General features: G+C 43.1%; 1 protein-coding gene across 2 annotated transcripts in view; it reads right to left on the bottom strand.

The window, feature by feature from the left end:
- Window positions 1-224: 224 nt before the first annotated feature.
- CPPED1 (calcineurin like phosphoesterase domain containing 1) overlaps window positions 225-21,539 on the bottom strand; it is a 100,108-nt gene continuing 78,793 nt past the window's right edge. For both annotated transcript variants that reach the window (XM_072835840.1, XM_072835839.1), the window contains exon 4: window positions 225-2,486. In XM_072835840.1, the coding sequence (XP_072691941.1) occupies window positions 2,257-2,486 (230 nt within the window). In that variant the 3' untranslated portion in view covers window positions 225-2,256. The remainder of the gene's footprint in view (window positions 2,487-21,539) is intronic.

Consider the following 21,539-nt stretch of genomic DNA (forward strand, 5'->3'; position numbering starts at 1 on the left):
TCAAAGGTGCTTCATATTGTAGTATTGCCACAGGTGGAGTTGGTACAAACCCTCTCATTCATGAAAAATGAATTAAGGAGCATGGGCTGGACAGCTGGACTGCTTGCATCTCATTCCTTCCTTTCCTACTGATGAGCTGTGATCTTGGCCTAGTGGCCCCACCTCTCTGAGCCAAAGCACTTACAGTGTACTTAGCACATAATAAACATTCAAAACCATAGTACTTATGATCATGGAGTATTTTATTATTTTCAACAGCATAAGGCACTTATTTTTTAATGTGTTTTTTTAAAAGAAAAAGCAATCATAAGTGAATGTATTGGTAATTAGCTATTCTCAGAATGATACATGCTCATCTACAAAATCATTTCTTTCTGAACCAACCGGCATTAAGGAATACTGCTGGGTACTTAAAAAAATGGTGAGAACTTCCTATGATTCCCTATTCTTAGCATATCTTTGCTGTGTTTTGAAACAGTTCTTTTACATATTAGGTTTGTGCGGAAGGAGACCTAGAAGTCTCAGTTCCATTACTTTTAATGATCTCCAGATCCTCCCCCCCAACCCAAGTGCCACAGCCTACTGAGAGCATCTTGCACATGTCCCATAACACAGAAGGCTTTGTTGGTCTGTTGGGACTCCTCTTCCCTGGGCCCCCAGCAGCCCCACACCTGTATTTACAATCCTGGCATCTGATTCTGAAAGTCAGCACATCCCATGCCTCGGACACGTGGCTTATTACCTTTTACTGAACTCCTGTTCCTGACCCCTTAAATCCACACCTATTGTCAAGAGAAATGAACACAAAGCAAGACTGTGGCAAAATATTAAAACAAGAGTGTTCTAATTTTGAAAATCTTTAATTTTCTTGTGCCACATAACAATGAGCTATGATGCATCACCGATCTGTAGTATAATTAACTTCTTGGCTTTTGTTGCTTATGAATTTACGTATCCAATTATCCTTCTATTTAATTTCTCATGGTTTTGCTACAGTGACTAAAACTTTTTAATATGAAAATCTTTTTTGATTTAATGGACTTTTCAGTTAATTTGTAACCAGTCATTGGGGTACGATTGCCTGCTCTGGCCTGGCGTGTGAAATCTTCCCGGCAGGACGGAGTGCCTAGGTTTCCTGGCCGCCAGGGCAACAGATGAGATCACACTGTGGTCAGCAAGCAGCTGCAGAGAAGCAGCAGTGAAGGAGAGCACATAAAAACGATGCTGATTTTAAACCACCCACGCTCTTTTGTCAAGGGGTACTCCCATTCATTTAACCAAGTTGGTGCCTATTTAGGTAAGAAGGCTGAAATGAAAGCACCATTCTTGCCCTGCCAGAGTTTCTGCTTTGTTTCTTTAGAGAACTTCGCAGCAAGTCCCACTTGTTCTGTCAAAGTAGATGCAGTGAAGAGCCTCATATGTGGAGGGCCATTCCCATCACACAAGAAGGCCATTCTGTGGAGCTCCAGCGCCAATCGGATGTGAACGGGAGCAAACTCAAAACGTGCTGCTGGTGAACTGAGATGTGGGTCTTTGGGGCTTCAGTTCTGGTCTCTGGCATGAGGTTTTTGGAGATGGCCGATTTATGTGCCAATGAAGCTTTTCTCATCACCCAAAAGGCGAATTCAACTTTGACTAGTGTCGACTGCATCATCGACAATACCAGAAGTCTAAAAATTCAATGGCAAATGTCTGCTCAGTCAGTTCCTTGTAAAGAGCCTCCTGCGTGGCTCTGCTAATGGGACACAATTATTTGTTTTGTTAGGAAGGAAAGGTAATGACCTTTCTTTCGCTATGTATTTTGGGAGTCAAGAACACAATTTAATACAATCAGATGCAGTTTGTTTGTGGAATTATCAAAGACCATACTTGGATATCCAGGTGGGATGGAGGTCGACAGGTAGACATTTACCAAAATGCTACCAGGAAACAATCTATTTCACAAGCCACGCTGAGAAACACATCATTAGGAGGATTCACTCAAACACCCAGGCATCGAGATTCTAATATTGTTTATTCCTTTAATTTCAGGCTTCCCTCATGCCTCTCTTTTTTATTTAAGGGAGGGCAGCTCTATATTGTATGTAATTTAGGATAGGAGGATAGGACCCAGCCCTCTGGTTTATGCAAAAGGACATAAATCCACAAATCTGCCTGGAGTACTTTTCTATTTCAACAGGGGGTGGTACACAGGTGTGGTTTCTAGCAAAGTGAAAAACCAGTGAAAGTGAACTATGAACAGACTGTCAGGGGCAGTCACTTTTCCTTCATCAGGCCCACGAGATCGTCTTCTATGCCCTTCTCACTCAGCTCATCCAAACTGTAGTACCGATGAACAATTTTCTTGGCGGTGACCACCACGACTCGGAGCCCGTGGGTGTCCTGGCCCAGCTGGCATCCAATGGCAGATGACACTACCATGTCAAGGTTCTGGTAGGTGCCCCCGGCATTCCGGTGGTAGTGGCCTGAGAACACAGCGGTGACACCTGCGGGGAGGGGGAGGGAAGAAGACATTAGGGGGCCGAGGATTTCCATTTAGGGAACCTGGGGACCCCATGGTTTCCTTCTGGGAGCAACGCAGTATGTTATGAAATTAAATGCATAATATTACTCAGTGCATAATAAATGGGAAGACCACATATGTGACATCCAGAATCCTCTCCAGGATAATTCATTGATACAACATATGAACACATTTGTCATAATGAGTACAAGAAAGTGCTAGGGAGCAAGAAGAGAGAAGATAAAGTGAATCCCTTTGGGAGAGATACAGGAAGCGGAAGGAAATATTTTGAGGCCTGTATAAACAGCCATATGATGGAAGTTAAATGTCTACAAAAAGGAATGTTTATGGAGTTCTAATCAAGATAGCACAGCATGCTCAACATTTAATGTACCTCCTCCGCTCCACACTCAAGAGCCATGATGGATAAAAATCTAAAAAAGAAAACCAAAGGACAGAAGTAGCCTCAAAATAAAAATATATAGCTCTGCGGATGAGAAACAAGGCAGAAAGGCAGAGTAATGAGCAGGGTTATGGTGTTACTGGGAGTTAAGCTCCTATAGTGTAAGAGACTGCAAGGAGTTTCTATGCCATGACCCCTGTTTGAAAGAGGGTTGGCATGAAAACCTCTCTTTATGGAAGAAGAATGCAGAAAACCATCGCTGCAGTGGTGTGCAGGTGTTTTTTAACAAGTACTCCAGGAAACAAAAGAGAACCAACTTGTGACGTTTACTAATTTCTATGGTGTAAATACCCTGATCAGGCTGATTTCAATGTGATGTCACTGCCCAGACGTGGGAAGAGATGCCTGGTTGTACATTATTAATGGTGCTTCTTCTACATGGACACAAAAGCTGTGAGCAACCTTGGCTGCATGGTAATAATAACATGTAGCAAGATAATTAGAAAATAATCAGTTTTGAGTATTTATTACCTTTGCTTTTTAATATAATTTGACAGTGAGTTTGTAGAATTTAATTTTTAATAATGGTTGTTTAGCAACAAGCTCACAAAGTTCCTTAAAATTTAATAACTGGTTTTCGTGAGCTGGGTTGGAGCTGTCTCCAGAAAAGCACGGGCTAGGGCTTGTAGCAATCTGTGGATCTAGGAAGGAAGGACAGGCACAGGCTCAAGTCTAGGAAATGAGACATGTTTTCTCAGTGCTACAGTGGGAAAGGGCCCTCAGGCTTGACTGTAAGACCTGGCTCCAGGTGAGGGCTGGGGTGGAGGTAACCCAAACCACTAGACAAGGAGAAGCTACTCAAGAGGGAAAGTGAAGGAAAAACCAAAGCTGACCTCTTGCTCAAATTGAATCTGAAATTAAAAAAAAAAAAAAAATCTCACCACCTGTGAAGAAATTTCATGCTAACTAGGGCAGTCCATAGACTCCTTAATCAGGAATATGAATGCACTCCAGGTGAAATGAATGATATAAAACTGCCTGAAAAATATTTAAAATGAGTATATTTAGGGCATCAAAAAGTCCTTAATAAAGGACTGATATCTATAAAAAAGAACCAGATGTTATCAAATGAAACTGGGATGAATTCAATGAGAATAAATGGTAATGAAAGCTTAGAGACAGTGGCCATTAAAGACAGAACACAAAACAATTCTCAATAAATGAGATAAATCTAAACTGGACACTAATCAAAAAGGAAGCCAGTGAACTAAAAGACAGAATGGAGGCACTGAATCAAAAGACAACACAGAGACTCAGACACAAGCAATAAGAATACACAGTTTAAGGAACCCAAAGAATGGACTAAGAGGTATCAATGGATGCTTAAGAGGCAGTGGAACAAGAGAAAGGAGTAAATAACAGTAAGAGCTACCTACAAATGAAGAAACGATTGTTGAGGATCTTCCAAAATAGAAACATACGGGTCTTCAGATACAAAGTACTAGGTAGGAAAATAAAAGTTGATTCATACTGATATATATCATGCTGATATTGTGGAACATCCAACAACAACAACAAAAAACCCTAAAAAGATATCATGGTAAAAATACTACAAAAGAATGGTGATTAGATAGCAGGCACCCCAGCCATAAGAGAATCAAAGTGTAATGCCTTCCAGCACTAAGGGCAAGTAACTATGAACCTCAAATTTTATGCCCAGCTAAACCATCGTTCAAGTTAAAGGGCAAAATAAATACATGCTGGGGAATATGAAGATGAAGAGTTTACCACTTCCAAACCTTCACTGGAAGAATTATTAGGAGATACATTTTAGCAAGGAAGGGATGAAATATTAAAAAACAGTGATGAGCAAACACAAAAATATTTGGTTAATTTAATTAACTACTGATTTTCTTTGAAAAACTCCTTTTTTTAATGCAAAAGTAAAACTAAAACTCAAGAATGTCATGATAGGAAGTTCAATGGATAATTAAATAACATAAAAGCTATTATCATGTTTGGAAGGAAGATGAAAACAATGAGTAACTTTATATTCTGCTAGGAAAAAAATGCCTAATTAACATGCCTCTTAAAAACATTTGGGCACAAGCAACCAAATTAAAAACAGGCACATTGTACTTCATCAAAATTTTAAACTTTTGTGTGTTAAAGAACATTATCAACAACATGAAAAGATAGCCTGTGGAGTGGGAGAGAATATTTGCAAATCATCTATTTGATAAAGATCTAATATCCATAAAATATGAAGAGATGAATATGAAAAATATGAAAAAAGGGTCAATGTCACTAATCATTAGTGCAACACAAATCAAAACCATAATGGGATTTCACTTCACATCCACTAGGATGGCTATCATCAAAAAGATGGAAAATAACAAGTGTTCACAGAGATTTGGAGACATTAGAACCTTTGTAGAGTGCTGGTGGAAATGTACAGTGGTGCAGCCATTCTGGAAACCATTTTGGCAGTTCCTTCAAATGTTAAACCTACAGCTATCATGTGACCCAGCGGTTCCACTCCTAGGTGGAAATGAAAACACACACCCATGTAATAACTTGTACATGAATGTTCTTAACGGCATTATTCATAGTAGCCCAAAGAGCAGAAGCAACTTAAATGTCCATTTGAACTGATGGAAAAACAAAATGTGGCACATCCATATGATGGAAGATTACTCAGCTATCTATAGGACTGGAGGGTGCTGACATAGGCTCCAACATAGACTGACCCTGAAAACATCATGCTCAGCGAAAGAAGTTGGATACAAAAGGCCTCACACTCTAGGATTCCATTTATATGAAATGTCCAGAACAGGTATGACATCTTTGTTTGCCAGGGGATGGGGGACATGGCGAAGGGGGAGTGACTGCTAATGGGCACAGCGTTTCTTTGTGGAATGGCACAGTCTGAAATCAAACACTGGTGATGGCTGCATAACCCTGTGAATATATTAACACCGCCAAATTTTAGACTTTAAAAGGGTGATGTAAATTATATGCCTCGATAAAAAAAATGCAAAACAATGTATGGGAAGAGGCAGAGGCCAGAATGACCCATGTGGTAGTGATCAGAGGTGGAGAATCAGTATGAACTCATGTTTGCCTTAATATCATGTTAAAAACATAATGACACAGAGACACATTTATAGATGTGTACACATGCAGGATTGTATACAGACACATATTCCCCTGCTCTGTCAGCTGTCAGTGCCTAGAAACAAGGGCACATATTGGTCATGAACACACCTAGTGTCCAGATCTTGGTTTCTAGTACCATTCTCCAACAAAAGGAGCTACAGATCCTTGGAGAAATGGCTGCCTGTAGGGCTGGGGCAGGAAATCTACAAAATGAGCCTAGAGGATCTTGCTGGGCTGGAAAGTAGGAGGTACTCAAAAACTCACATGGATCCGTCAGAGGAACACAGTAAAGAGCTCCCCATAGCCAAAGCTTAACAATTTGGGCAATAAAATAAATTGGTGCAGAATTATAACATAAAGTGTAACAAATAAATCTATGAGTCCATAAAATAAATAAATAAGGGAAAAAGAGACCAATCTCCTGTACATAAGAACAAATAATTTACGTCAATATTCCGCCCTCAAGGAGGTGGGGAACTCCACCCTCCCATCAGTGTGGACTGTGCATACCAACTTCCTTCCAAGAGTAACTTCATAGTGGAGACACAGGCTAAACATCAACAGGGATGGAAAGTCAGGTTGCTAGAATGCACCCTTGATGCACTTTGATGATTGTGATGAAAACGGCACTTTACACCTGTGTGGTCTTCTCTCCCTACCCCCAATCCATGACTCCCAGCATGAGAAAACCATCAAACCAATCCCCGTAGAGAGACATTCTACAAAATACCTGACCAGTACTTCTCGAAACTGTCAAGGGCATCAAAAACAAGGGAAGTCTGAGAAACTGTCACAGCCCAGAGGAGACTAAGGAGGTGTGATGCCTAAGTGAGGAGTGCTATGCCAGATGGGATCCTGGAGCAGAAAGAGGACATTAGGTAAAGAGTAAGGGAACCTGATATGGACTTTCAATAATAAAACTGTGGCAATATCCATTCATTAATTGTAGCAAATGCACCATACTAGCGTAAGATATTAATAATGAGGGAAGGCAGGGACAGGGTATATGGGAAGTCTCTATTATCTTTGTAATTTTTATGTAAATTTGAAATTATACTGAAATTAAAAACTTTATTTAAAAAAACATATGGATAATTTCCAAAATAACATAAATGGAATATGTAGATTTCAATCAACAAAGAGGCAGAGGGAAAAAATTGCAAGGACTATAAAAACCAAAAGCATCAAACACCAAATTTTAAAATATTCCCAACACCAAATGCTGGCTCTAGAAACTGGATCACTCCTACAGTGCTGGTGGGAAAGCAAAGTGGTACAGCAACTCTGGGAAATAGTCTGGCAGTTTCTTACAAAACTTGCATTTGCCGTATGACCCAGCAACAGAACTCCTGGACATTTATCCCAGAGAAATGAAAACTTACGTTCAAATATCTGCACACGGACGTATACAGTAGCTTTATTTTGTAATAGCCAACATAAATGTCCTTCAAAGGTTGCACTGTGGTACATCAACACCATGGAATACCACCCAGCAATAAAAAAAGGAATGAATGATTGATACACCAAACTGGAATATACTTCAAGGAAATCTTACTCATCTAAAAAAGCCAAACCCAAAAGGTTCCATCCTTTGATCCCATTATGTAGTACTCCTGAAGTGACGAAATTATAGATAACAGTTGCTAGGAGTTAGGCACAGAGGTGGAGAGGGAGTTGGGAGCGGGAGTGGCTATGGAAGTGGGGCAGGAAGGATCCTCGTGGTGATGGAACTGTTTGCATTTGACAAGGATTCAAAAAGGTCTGAAGGAAATGTGTTCAAAATATTTACAGCAGCTGCTTCTGGGAGACTCAACAGAGCACTGTGACGACAGCCGCCAGGGCCCTGCAGGGGGCCTGCAGCAGGAACAGGGACACACCTGTGGGCAGGTGTGGCCATCTGCTGGCTGAGGTCCACACCTAGGGATGGGAAAAAAGGGCACCCAGGTTTCTCTACTCAGAGCAGTGAAGGGTGGCAGGAAACAGCTACTTCCATTTACTGCTATGAGGATATAAACAGCTACAACTCATTTCAGAGAGTAATTAGGTGCTATTCTCTCACATTTCATCGTGTGTTCCAATTGACCCACCACCACCACTTTCGTAGAAATTTATCCTTCAGACATAACCAGAGAAGGTGTGTTGTCTCTGGGAGCATAAATACACAGTATTGTGTTCACTGGGGCACTGATTGTGAAGTTCATTTATGGGAGACTGGGTAAATGATTGAAGGTGTATTTTTTTTAAGATTTTATTTATTTACTCATGACAGAGAGAGAGAGAGAGAGAGAGAGAGAGAGAGGCGCAGAGACATAGGCAAAGGGAGAAGCAGGCTCCCTGCAAGAAGCCCATGTGGGACTCGATCTCAGAACCCCAGGATCACACCCTGAACCAAAGGCAGCCACTCCACTGCTGAGCCACCCAGGAATCCCTCATAGGTATATTTTTAAACAGAAGTAGACTTACATGTGCTGGCACTGAAAGGCATGGAATATGTTATTAAGTATGAACAAGATGTTAAAGAAAAGTACTGTGTGATCCTGGTTTTGTGAAACAAAGACAGTATATGCATGAGAGGCTGTGTGCACATATGTTTGCAGCCCCCAGCTGAAGTGGGATACATTCCCACTGCTCACACTGGTGACTTCTCAGGGAGGGTGGGGGACTGGGGTTAGCAAGGGGCATCCCTTTCTACTCTTTAGTACCGTAGTATGATGTTATCAGGGATCATGGACACAAGCATCAAGGTGCTGTGAACAGCGTGAAAGTGGCGTGCCAGATGGACGGGGTGGGGGGCAGAAGGCATGGAATGGAGGTGCCCAAGCCCCGGGTAGGGTGCCCAGAGGGTCCTCACCACAACTGGAGAATTGAACAGTCCTGACCACACAGACTGGAGGACCTTGAAAGTGACTGCTTCCTCCATGGCCTTCCTGGGGTTTCAAAGCTTCATGGCTTGTGCTGCCAGAGGCCCAATGGGAGCCTGTGCTGTTAGACGGGCCTCGGGGAGTTCCTCACGGCCAGACGGAAACCACTTAGTGTTATTATTATTTTGTGGTGTACTAGATTATGTGCATGGAATTTGGGTCTTTATGCCTAATTCACAGTTGCAAACGGCAATATTCTGGAAGGAATGTTTGGCAATTTTCAATGTGGCTTGCATTAGCCGTAATTAGCTGTAAAAACTCATTTCTGTTCAAGTTTCACGCCGTATTTATTGGCGTCCACAGAGACAGGAGCATTAACGGGGATGTTCGAGTGACCCGCAGAACTTCCAGAGCAGATCTCAGCGGACCCGGGACAGCTGTGCTGGTCTGCTACGTGTGTGCTATCCATCTTCCCACTGCGAGCCCTTCAGGCTCACCGTTTGTTGTTAATGTCCCAAGTCACAGCATATGTGACCAAATGAGGATTGTGGCATTAGCAAGGACACCTAAGAGGACTAGCAATAAAGATGAATGAGACTGTCAGTGAGCAGGGCCATTCTGTTCAGAACGTCCTCCCCCCTGGCAAGAGATCTACCCCACTCCCACCATTACAATTAGAAACTTCACATCTTGGAATCCTAAATCAGAAACCGTGGAGTGGCCAATGAACAAGTGTGTAAAGGGATGGTCAGGCAGGAAGCTGGAGTCTGTGTCGAACAGAGGAGGGTACGAGTTAACTCTCCATCCTGCCGAGTTCTCAGGCTGAGTTCAAGGCTCTGGGCTATTCCTGGTGGGCCCAGTGACAACCAAAACACAAGGAATGAGACGTGGGGAGGGACATGAGCAAGCCTCCTCCCGGAATGGAACCAGAGCCAGAAGGTGCCTGGTGGCTGACAGAGGGAGTTTCTATTTCCCACGTCCTGGGAAGTCCCGCAGTTCTGAAGCCTGACTAGGTTCTCCAAATCCTCCCTCGAGTCAGGACAGTATGGAGGTGGAGTGGAAAGAGGATGGCTTGGAAGGGAGGACAGAGCAGGATGCTAGGCCAGGAGAAGAAACAAGGACAAAGTTATGCAGCTAGAAAACTCATGTCAGAGCCCAAGTGCTGAACGGGCCCTGCAGACTCTGGCTCTGTTCTTTAGGGACCTTGGGTAGGCTGCTGACCTTCGCAGGCCTCCACCTCCTCCCTTGTGAGATGAATCACGATGAACACCGGTCTCGTGGGTGGCACAGAGGTCTGAAGGAGAGCATGGAAACAGGCAACAAGCACCCAGCAGGTGCTCAGAAACTCCTGGGGCTCCCTCTCTGGCAGGGCCAGAGGCTCAGACACCAGGTGCTGGCCCTGCAATGTACAGTCTCCTGCCTGAGTTACAATCCTGTCCCTTTTGTGCTGACAGGCCATGAGGACCTGTCTCTGCTTTCTATTAGCTTTTGGTGGGGACACATTGATTCACAACTCAATGGAGGTAAAGAATGCATTAATAAATCACAGTTTCCTTGACGGGGGATTGATTTTAGCCGTGTTTTCAAGAGTTGTGCAGAATTTCCATCCTGGCTGTTCATTAGTCATCTGTGGCCGACATACCTCTATGGTTCCTTAATTGAGTATTACGTATAGATTGTTTCTGAATAATGAACTGCCGTAAGGAGATGACAAGCATCTTTTCAAATTACCGCCAGAAGAATTCCCAAGCAAAAGACGGCCCCCTGTACATCAACAGAGGACAACTTCTGTGGCATGAGCCTGGTATTTATTTCTCGGTGGTATCAAGTCATAAAGACGCTATAAAAGCTATTTTTAAGCTGTCTTGATTCAAATTCATTTCAAATCAATCAGAGGATGGGAATGCAATCTCCATATAATTTAATATTCTAATCCTGGAAGCTTGCCTCAAATCAATCAGGAGATTGCGATGTACCCCAGCACAATTTTAATATTAAAAACTTGCTTCCTTAATGCTTTAGTGTTACTTAAGCCTGGAAAGTGCAAACAAATTTGAATTGGACCACTTTTGTTTTTATACTGAGTACACATTTATGAAAATGCTATGTATCTTTACATCGCCAGCTGTGACAGTGAAAACTGTGTTGCAAATCATTAGTCACTCAATTTATTCTGCCTTGGTGGTAAGGAAAAAGAAACGTGACTCACTAAAAACAACAACAACAAAAAAACAAACAAAAAAGGAAAGTAAAAAAAAAAATGGTATGAACGGACAGAAAACAGGTACAGATAATCTGTGCTGCAGGTAAAGAATTTCATTAGCAGGTAGCTGAGAGGTGGGCCCTTGAGCCTGGGGTGGCCACATGGCAAAGGGGCACAGACAGATGTTTCTTAAGCAGGGCTGGGAGACACAGCTGTTAATCCAAAATCAGGGTCTGGCCCAACTGCCTCATTAAAAGGTTCTTTAGGGCAGCCCGGGTGGCTCAGCGGTTTGGTGCCTGCCTTCAGCCCAGGGCATGATCCTGGAGACCCAGGATCGGGTCCTGCATCGGGCTCCTGGCGTGGAGCCTGCTCCTCCCTCTGCCTGTGTCTCTGCCTCTCTCTCTCTCTCTCTCAAGACTGAATAAATAAAATCTTAAAAAATAAATAAATAAGATAAATAAAAGGTTCTTCACTACTGGGTTAGGGTTTTGAGTTGCCAATCTGGGAATTCTAGATTCCAGTATAATCACTCTCCTTAGGTTCCACGGGCAGGTATCTCCCCTCCAAAGTTCCCCTGGGCAGGTATCTCCCCTCCAGTGTTCCCCTGGGAACATGGAGAAAGGAAAAGGCTAGCTCCACATTCTGTGGGTGAGGCATAAACACTGGTGGAGCTCTCCGCTGATGTTGGAGTGTAGGGGGGCACCCAGACTGATCATGCCTAGCAGCCGAGCGCTTAAGCCCTACAGCTGGGTAGTAATATAAATAGCTATTCCTAATAAAAGGTAGCAAGTGATAACAGCCGGGTTTGGTAGTTCTTATTTACTGTATGCCCATCCTGAACTGAGAACTTTGCATATGTGTCATTTCAGGTAAGTTTCATAAGGATCCCCATGAAGATATTAACTCTCTTTTGCAGGTGAGAAAAGTAAGGAAGCACAGAGAGATTAAGGGACTTGCCTGGGGTCACACGGCTAGGATTTGTATCTGGATCAAGGCTGACTCAGAAGCAGATGCTCTCTCTGTCCTTTACCTTAGAGGTACGAAGTACCAAGGATTGTGACACTGCAGGCCCATGTCCTCCTCTTTGGCCAGTTCTTTGTTCACATCTGCTCCTAGGATAATGATTCTGGTGGTAATAATAATGATAATAAGTGATATTTATGGAGCGCTATCAGACATTGTTCTGAAGAGCACTACATATGTTTTTAAATCATGTGAGCCCCACAGTCTCCCTATAAAGAAGGCATAGTTATTATCCCAGTTTGGCAGGTGAAGAAAACAGATGTGGACACATACCACAGTTTGCCCCACTTGGCCAGTGTCCGGCAGGGCTGGGATCAGAGCCCAGGGGTCCGGCCCCAGAGTTGGCGCTGTTAACCAAACACCTGCTAAGTTGAGGGAAACTAAAAGCACATGAGAGATGGGGCATGTGAGGAGGTAGCAGGAGCTAGGTAGGTTGTCACCCCACAACTCCTGCTGACCCACCACCTACAGGAACCCCTTGTTCCTTCTCTGTGCTTTTGAATCCTCACCAGATTTGCAATATGGGAGAAATTCTTATGTGCGTTCTCCAGGGGAGTGAGTGGTGGTACCAGGATTCCAGGTCAGAATCCGGCTCTGCTGGAGGGCAGGGGCATGAGGCTGTAGGCCCAGACTGACAACTGGCTAGAATGGAGACAAGTGAGGTGCCAAGCTCAAGTCTGCATCCTCCTCCTCCTCGCGGTGAGAGCATCAGAGCATGTCATCACATAAGTTCAAATGTTCCCATCCCCAAATTCCCATTAACTAAAGTGAGATCTTAAAGATATTCTCGTGGAACTTCTTTTGAGGATTGCTTGTAACTTGATTGACCTGAGGTCCACAAACATTTTTTTCTGTAATGGATCATAAAATATATATTTTAAGGCCATGAAATCTGTGTGGAACTATTCAATCTGCCTTCCTTCATAGCTTGAAAGCAGCCACTATTCACAGTTATGTAAACATGTGGGCATGGGTATGATCCAATAAAACTTTATTAACAAAAACAAAAGGAGGATCACCCCCAGTAATGGGAGAAAAAAAAAAGCATACTATCTTAAAAAAATATATTTGGGTGATAAGGTTCAGCCACAGTTTCTCAGTTCTTCAAAAAATTAGAACTTTCTGTACTTCTCACAAATAAAGAAAACAACAAAGAGAACAGTAATTTGTGGTTTGTAAAACTATGAATGCCATTCTGACCAGGGGAGACAAGTGTACTTGCCCAACAGAGAACACTGCTTTCATGAACACAAAATTATTCTATAAACAATTACTCAATTATATAATAAACAAGAGCATTTGTACGAATGGTCAGAAAGAGATTTCTATATTTACTTGGAACGTAAGAGTGTCCATGTCCTTCATCTAAAAAAAGTAACTCAAACATTAAGATCCAAAAACATTTAAAAAATTGTGTGCTGATAATCTTTGCTTGAAATTAAATGTCTAATGGGCTTATAGAGGAAATGCATGTACCAATAAGAGAAATTACAAAATTCAACCAGCTTACAGTTTATACTCAATAAACACAAATCTATGCTGCTGAATTAACTTTATAGTTGTCCTTTATATGGACAATGTGAAGTGGAAAGAGCTCTGGGTGGCCCTGCTCAAGAGAAACATAATGTGAGCCTCTCATGTAATTTTAAATTTTCTAGTAGCTGCTTTTAAAAAAGTAAACAGTAACAGGTAAAATTAATTTTAATGATATGTTTTAAAGACTATATTTAAAATGTTTCAACATATAATCAATATTTAAAATATTACCAATTTTACATTATTTTCATACCAAGTCTGGGAAATCCAGTGTGTATTTTACACTTAGAGCCCACCTCATTTTGGACCAGCCACATGTGGCTACTATATTAAGCAGCACCATTCTGGGGTGGGGCAGATGTGGAAATCCAATTCTAGTGTTGGCTCTTTTTAACTGAATGGCCTTAGTTCCATTACCTGAAAAATGGAGATAATCACAGCTGCCCTGTAAGGCTGCCGCTATGAGAAATAGCTTTCACTGTGCCTTGTACACAGTAGGCTCCTAATGAATGAGAGTCATTTTAATATCAATTATTAAATGACTGAATATTTCTTTAATAGAAGCACTGAATTATCAATGCCATATAACAAACACAAGGCCCTTCGGCAGAGCGAGAATAACTACACCACATATAGAAAGAGACCAAAATAAAATAAAATAAAATAAAAAAGTAGCCCTAGGATCAACAGTTTCCAAAGTTTACAAGTAAGTTGAACCGCTAGGTCAAAGAATACCTCCACTTTTTTGGCACAGCGTCAAGTTATCATTGAAGAACCGTAAACCTCATATACTTGATCAGTTTTAACACACGTACACTCATGGAAATCATCACCAAGATCAAGATCATGAACATGTCCACCACTCCCAAAAGTTGCCTTGTGCTCCTTTGGAGTCACTCCTTCCCTCCAGCCTGGCCCAGGCAATGTCCGACTTGCTTTCTGTTTCTATAGATTGATATGGATTTTATATAATGGGATCATTTAATACACACTCTTTTTTGGTCTGGCTTCTTTCACATAGCCTGATTTTGAAAACTTTGATATATTTCATGAAAAGAATCATGAAGGCATGATTTTGAAAGACTCCTCCATACTACTGTATGTGGCAAGAGTTCATCCTTTTTATTGCCAAGTAATATTTCATTGTAATATTTCATGTCCTATAATTTGTTTACCATTCAACTTCTGACGGACCCTGTGGTTATTTCCAGAACTGCCTCAGCACACTTGATGAAAAGTGATGAACCATATATATGTTTGGGTTTATTTCTAAACTCACTTTTCTGTTCCATTAATCTGTTTATCTTTTAATGCCAACTGCCAGCTTTGATCCATGGGTTTACGGTTTGTCTTGAGATCACGTAGGGTAGGTCTTTCAACGTTGTTCTTCTTTTCCAAAATCATTTTGCTACTATAAGTAACTTGCATTTCCACAGGAATTTTAGAATCAGCTTGCAGATTCTACCTTAACCTTCAGGAATTTTTATTGGTATTATGTTGAATCTAGAGATCAATTTGGGGAAACTCTCCTATTAACAACAGTCTTCCAATCCATGAACATGGTCTATCTTTCTATTTACTTAAGTCTTCTTTAATTAATGTCAACAAAGGGCAGAGGTCTTACATGTCCTTTGTTATTCCTGGGTATTTTATGTTTTTTGCTGCTATTGCAAATTGAATTATTTTTGTAATTTCATTTGACAAGTGTTTGCTGGTGGTATGTAAAAATACACTTCATTTGTGTCTATTAACCTCATACCCTGAGATCTTGCTAAATTCATTTATTCTAGTAATTGTTTTGTAGATTCCAGGGATTCTCTAAATAATCATATCATCTGCAAACAGGGACAGTTTTATTTCTTCTTTTCTGATTGTTATGCTTTTCCCTGCTCTTTGTAATGACTGGAACCTCCAATATGCTGTTACATAGGAATGATGAAAATAGGCAAGCTTTCCTTATTCCTGATCTCAGGGGGAAAATTTAGTCTTCCATATTCCCATAGCTTAGACTTTTGACATGACTGTCAAATGATCCATAAGGAAAGAAAGCAACTTAAATTCCCACCAAGGATGTGAGAGTTTGGTCACTGAGATTTCATTCCTTGGGGATCTTATGAGGCAGAGCCTTTCAAAGACTAAAAGGGAGACTGTCCAACACACATTTATCAAGATATTTTGAGTAACTGCTATCCTCCCTGGTTTTATCATGCTGGATAATTCCTGTCCTCTTACTCTTAACTAAGCCTTTCACACGATTTACTCTGGCAGATCCTGTCAGTGTCCCTACCAAGCCCCTTCCCAAGCTGGTGTGTCCAGCTGGTGCTGGGAGGGTTGGCTGCTAACTGCTCACAGCGGCCCTTCCCGAGACCTGAATGACTGAACCAAAGCTGTGGTGGGGGGCACAGCCAATGAATGACTGATATGAGAGTACAAAAGGCCAGCCCCCAGACCATGTGGCATGGGACTCCTTTTATATGAAATATTCAGAATAGATGGACACATCTGTGGTGAGAGAAAGTAGATTTCTAGGGCAGAGAGGGAGGAAAGGGGAGTGGCTGCAGAAGGGTGCAGGGTTTCTTTATAGGGTCCTGCAAATGTTCTACAATTCATTGTAGTGGTGAATGAACAACTCTGTGAATAGATTGAAACTGCTGAATTGTACAATTTAATATGTGAATTGTATGGTATGCTGATGGTATGGCATGTCAATAAAGCTCTTATGGTGTGGTGGGGGAGAGAAAGACAGGGAATATGACCATAACAGTCATAGCTATCATTTTTTGAAGACCTGCTATGGGCCAGGCAGTGTAAACAAGCCTCACTGTATTATTTTACATTTTTCTCCATCCCTATAAAGGATTACTGTATGTGGGAGCTGGGGGACATGGTCCCCCTGCCTCAAGCTGGGGGGAGGGGGAGCATCCATCTCTGTAGTGGTGTGATTCCTGCTCTGGAGCTCTGGCTGGATCAGGCTGAAATCCTGAGCACACACCCTTGCTGACTTTGCTCCTTGCCCTGTCCTGGGTCCTCACTTCCCTGCTTCAGGGAGCCTCCCTCACATGTCTGCCAACCTCAGGCTCTGCTTGGACACTGACCTAGGACACTGGACACTGGACACTGACCTAGGACACTGACGTATAGGAGGTCAGCTGGACCTTCTGATGCCTCTATTACTCTCTCTGCCCAAGGGTTCCTCTCCTGGCCCCCTAATTTCTCTGACAGCCCCACCCACTTTACAAATAACAAAGACTTTCTATTAAGAGCTTCAGCTTGCTCTCTTCAGTGGTTTTAAAATTTCCCTTCCACTATTTATCTTTATTGTGTTTCTGCCTTCAAAAATAATGCATGCCTTAGGAGAAGAGAGCAGTTGAATAAGCTTTGGTACACACGTTGTGCAGCTGTAAGGAAGAGTTAGGAAGATCTCCATGAACTGATATGGAATGACAACCAAGAAAAATTATGTGAATAAAGTGCAAAAAGCATATACAGTAGCCTTCTTTTTGTGTAAGAAGGGATAATAAAACAAACACATATGATGCATGCAGCTTACCCTCAAATAGATCAGAATATATATATATTTGCAATATCTCTCACAAATAAAAAAAATAAAGCAACTGGGGGTAAAAATGCTAGATAAATCTGGGTGAAAGGAATATAGGTGTTCTTTTTACTTGCAACTTTTCTGTAAGCTTTAAAATATTTCTGAATAAAAACAAGAAAAAAAAGCAATACATACTTGCTAAAATAAAAATCAAATGTTGTAAAAATATAGAGCATGAAAAAAAGGAGGGGCAGGAAAATCTCTTTAACTTTCTCTTCCCACATAATTTAAATGTCTATACTGGTAATACAGGTATTAGATATAGATCTACAGCAATACACGTTTATACAAATAGACACAACTTCACAAAAATGGGATATGCTATCTATAGATATGCAACTTGCCTTTATTCACTCAATAGTCTATCTTTCAACTGTACCACCCAGGATATACAGCTCTATCTCAGACCCACTCTATAAAATCCTGAAAACTGTATTTCTAGTACATAAACATCTAGGCTGTTAGATGATCATTCTAAACTGGGAGGCCAGGTGGGGTTCAGCTCCTTTCAGCTCTGCAGACTGCTCAGGCACATGCAGAAACTCAGAGTTAGCACAGCTTCTCAGGGAGCCCTGGGGACCTGGAGCAAACCACTCCTGGGAGGGAGGAGTCTTGTAGCCATCATTCTGGTGGGTCTCAGGGGAGGAGTCCATCTGTACCTGTTTGCTGTAGGATTATTAGCAAAAGGAAAGACTCCCAGTGTATGGACCACCTAAGCTGAGAGGCCCTGCCTCTGCACAATCTGACCTCAGGGGAAGGCTGCATCATCTCCTCCAGGAGCTGGGACCCAGCCTGCTGATGGGGGGTGAGCAGCCACAGATGGCTGGTGACAACTTCATTACCGTGTCACCAGGCGTTCCTGGGCTGGGCCATTGCTGGGGCCTGGGGTCGTGCCTCTCCTTCTCCTGTGGGCACCACAGAACTCGCAAACATCTGGTTACCTCAGGCATTTGCCCAGATGTCTGATTTACATAACATGAAACATCTGGCTTGTCTTAAGGACACAGCCTCCTCTTGGGATTCTTACGTTTTCTTTCTTTGATTGGGTAGCAGTTAATGGCCCAGTTGCTGAAATGACCTATGACCTTCACCCAAGGTCAATTCATTCATACTCTAAAACCACAAGAGCTTTTTTTTTTTTTTTTTAATTTCCTCCTCTCAAGAAATTAAACTTTTCTTGCCTCAACTCAATAATAATCAACAAAAATTATATTATTCCCTGTTCCAGGCTCCTCTTAATTGAAACCACAAGAAGGTGGTGGGGGGTGTGTGTGAAACTATAACTCTTGATGGCACAGAAGTGGTCCAGAGAGTACCAAAGGCTGTGCATTTCCAGCTTAATCAGGTTAGAAGTGGTTCTGCCACAAAAGCCCCAAAGAGCAGATAGGGAGAGAGCTGCTGGTCGGAGTCCTCACACCAACACCCAGAGGGGTGGAGAGGGGCTCAGGTCCTGTTTATAACATGATGTTTCCACTTCTACCCACTGGACCTACTTACACTTAAATAGGACACAAGCCTCCCCTGCCTTTGGGAGCACGTGAGCTTTTACAATCCAGGGCACAGAGCAGCACTGCTGGGAAATCATTCCTTTCCGAGGCCTGCCAGTGCCTGGCTGCCTTCACATCCAAAGCTCGGGGAGTATAGGCTGCACCAGAGCCCCACTTCCCACTCTGGACTCGAGAATTAATTAGTCTTCTACAAAATTCAAACTCACTTCGTATTTATCTACAGGGGAGGCTATGCTCAACTTTTTAATTGAATTTTTCCCCTTCCTGATGACGCAGAAATTCAAAACCTGTGTGGAATATGCAAGAGGAGGGCTGCATTTTACTCATACTAGTGTTTGGAGACCAAAAGAGTAGTGGCAGCTTGAGGTAGGGGTCAGGAGAATGAGGGCCTGAACCTCAGTCTGCTACAACCAAGCTGTGTGAGTGTAGCATCTCCATCAACCTCCCTGAGCCTCAGTTCCCCCTTTTGGAAGGCAGGGCTAATATCGGCCACCCCCCACCCCCCAGGGTCACTTGGAAGATCAAGTGACACTCAGAGCCATGCCCAAGGTTGCACGGCAGGAAGCCGCATGTGGTATTCAGGGAGCGTTCAATAATTACACCTTCCTCTCATCCTTCTCTGAGTATATGAAGATCTTTTTTTTTTCTTTTGCACAAATTACATCTTTTTTCACTATTCATAATTTCCTCTTTATTTTTAAAAGAAGATGGCGGGCTTGTGTGTGAGATGCAGTGCGGGGCACACATTAGGGTTTCAATCCAGAACGGACAATTTTCTAGATTTCCATTACCCGGCTTCCATGCCCTATCTTAAACACAGCTGTCAGGACAAGAGGCTCATTAAAAAGATTATTTTGACTGACGGCATGTTCATGCATCAAACTGGAAATCCATCCAAAAATACTCGAGGGAGGCAGACAGAGGTGGCAGGACGCTGCGGGAGGGAGATGTTTTGCAGGGTGTCGAGGATGAAATGTGCTGGGGAGAAAGCGCTCCAGCTTGGACTTGAGCCAGGGAGGTCTCGGAGCAGAGCTGCAGCTGCTGAAACATCAGGACCTTAGAAAAGTCAGCCTCCATTTCGATAACTGGAGAAAGACTGATGACAAGAGGGTAGATTGGAGCGCGGCATGTGCCGAATGAGTGTCCTTTTCCAAGAGTCCTTTGACGGTGGTCTTCCCTGGGCTCTGTCCACACCCTTGTCGTCCCCCGGGGTGAGCACTGCCTCTCTGACCTCGGCCACCCCACTCGCTGACTCTGACGACTCCCAGCCACTTCCCAGCCATCTCCCTGCCAGCAGACATGACTCACGCACTTCTTTCACCCCCCATTGCCTGCTCCTCCTCTTATGGGCTTCCCCGGGCCAGCACGCACAGTCACCTGCTCCAGGGATGCAGGCCATACGCCTACTGTTTCTGGCTAGGGCCTGCTCACAGCCTTCGCAGCTCTCTACCCTCAGGACAGTCTTTGAGACTGCCTGCCTTCCCGAATGCCTCTCCTTTCTGCTCCCAGATGTGTCAGGACGACAGTCAGCTGTCAGTGGCTTAAATAAGTAAAAGCCGCATTTGTATTTATCTACGATGTCTTTATCCACCCCATATAAAGAAAGGAGGTGGGTGGTCAGGGTGGGTACGGTTTTGCTCAAGGATTTCACTAAGAATGCTGGTTCCTTCTGTTTTTCTGCTCTGCCATCCTCAGCTTGTGGCTTTGTCCTCAAGACTGCAAGATGGCTACAGGGCTTCCGGGCACTGTGTCCAGGTTCCAAGAAGAGAAAAGGGCCAACAGAAAGCTTTCCAGGAAGGCCCGCTTGCTGAATTCCAGGACTGGGACAAGTGGCCACACCAGGGGTAAGGGAGTCTGGAAAGTAGGGTTTTCATGACATTTCGTGACATCCTGCACGAAATCTGGTAGGGAAAGACAAAATGCATCCTGGGCAGACTGAGCAAGGTTGTTCTTTCTAAAATGCATACTTTGATTGACAGAAAATCCTTCTCATGCTTCTTTAATGCCTAAGATCTGGCTCCTGTTCCCTGCCATAAAGTGACCCGAGTCCTGTTCTTCTCATGAATGGTTCAAGGCCAGCTCTGACACAGACTGGGCTGTCTGTGGCTCTGGCCTCAGCTCATACTCTGCCTAGGGTCTTGAATGCCCTCTTCCTGCCCACATCCACCTGGTGCACTCTTATTCATCCTTCAAGACCCTGCCTGCTCCTCGCCTGAAGAAATCATCCCTGGCCCAGCTGAACCAAGCTGATTATCCTTTCTCTTGATTCTTTTTTTTTTTTTTTTTAAAGATTTTAGTTATTTATTCATGAGAGAGACAGAGAGAGAGGCAGAGACATAGGCAGAGGGAGAAGCAAGCTCCACGTAGGGAGCCCCATGTGGGACTCGAATCCAGGACTCTGGGATCATGCCCTGAGCCAAAGGCAGGCGCTCAACTGCTGAGCCACCAGGCGCCCCTTCCTCCTGATTCTTCCACATTCCTCTGCTTTTGTTCTGCTGTTTCTTGCTTTCCACCTTGGTGTCCCCTACTGGTCTGTGAGGGCCGAGAGCAAATCTATTGAACTGGATATCCATCCTCAGAATGAAGAGAATAGAGCTGCTGCTCCATAAATGACTGCTGGCAGACGGATGGACAGACAGAGGGATAGATGGATGGTGAATAAGTATATGAAACTTGAGGTAACTTGTAAGCTCTATGTTAGTAGGTGTCAGGGAAGAGAAACTCCGATCTCTCCATTTTGTC

This window comes from Canis lupus, chromosome 8, assembly GCF_048164855.1.
Source record: "Canis lupus baileyi chromosome 8, mCanLup2.hap1, whole genome shotgun sequence".
NCBI classification, from domain to species: domain Eukaryota; kingdom Metazoa; phylum Chordata; class Mammalia; order Carnivora; family Canidae; genus Canis; species Canis lupus.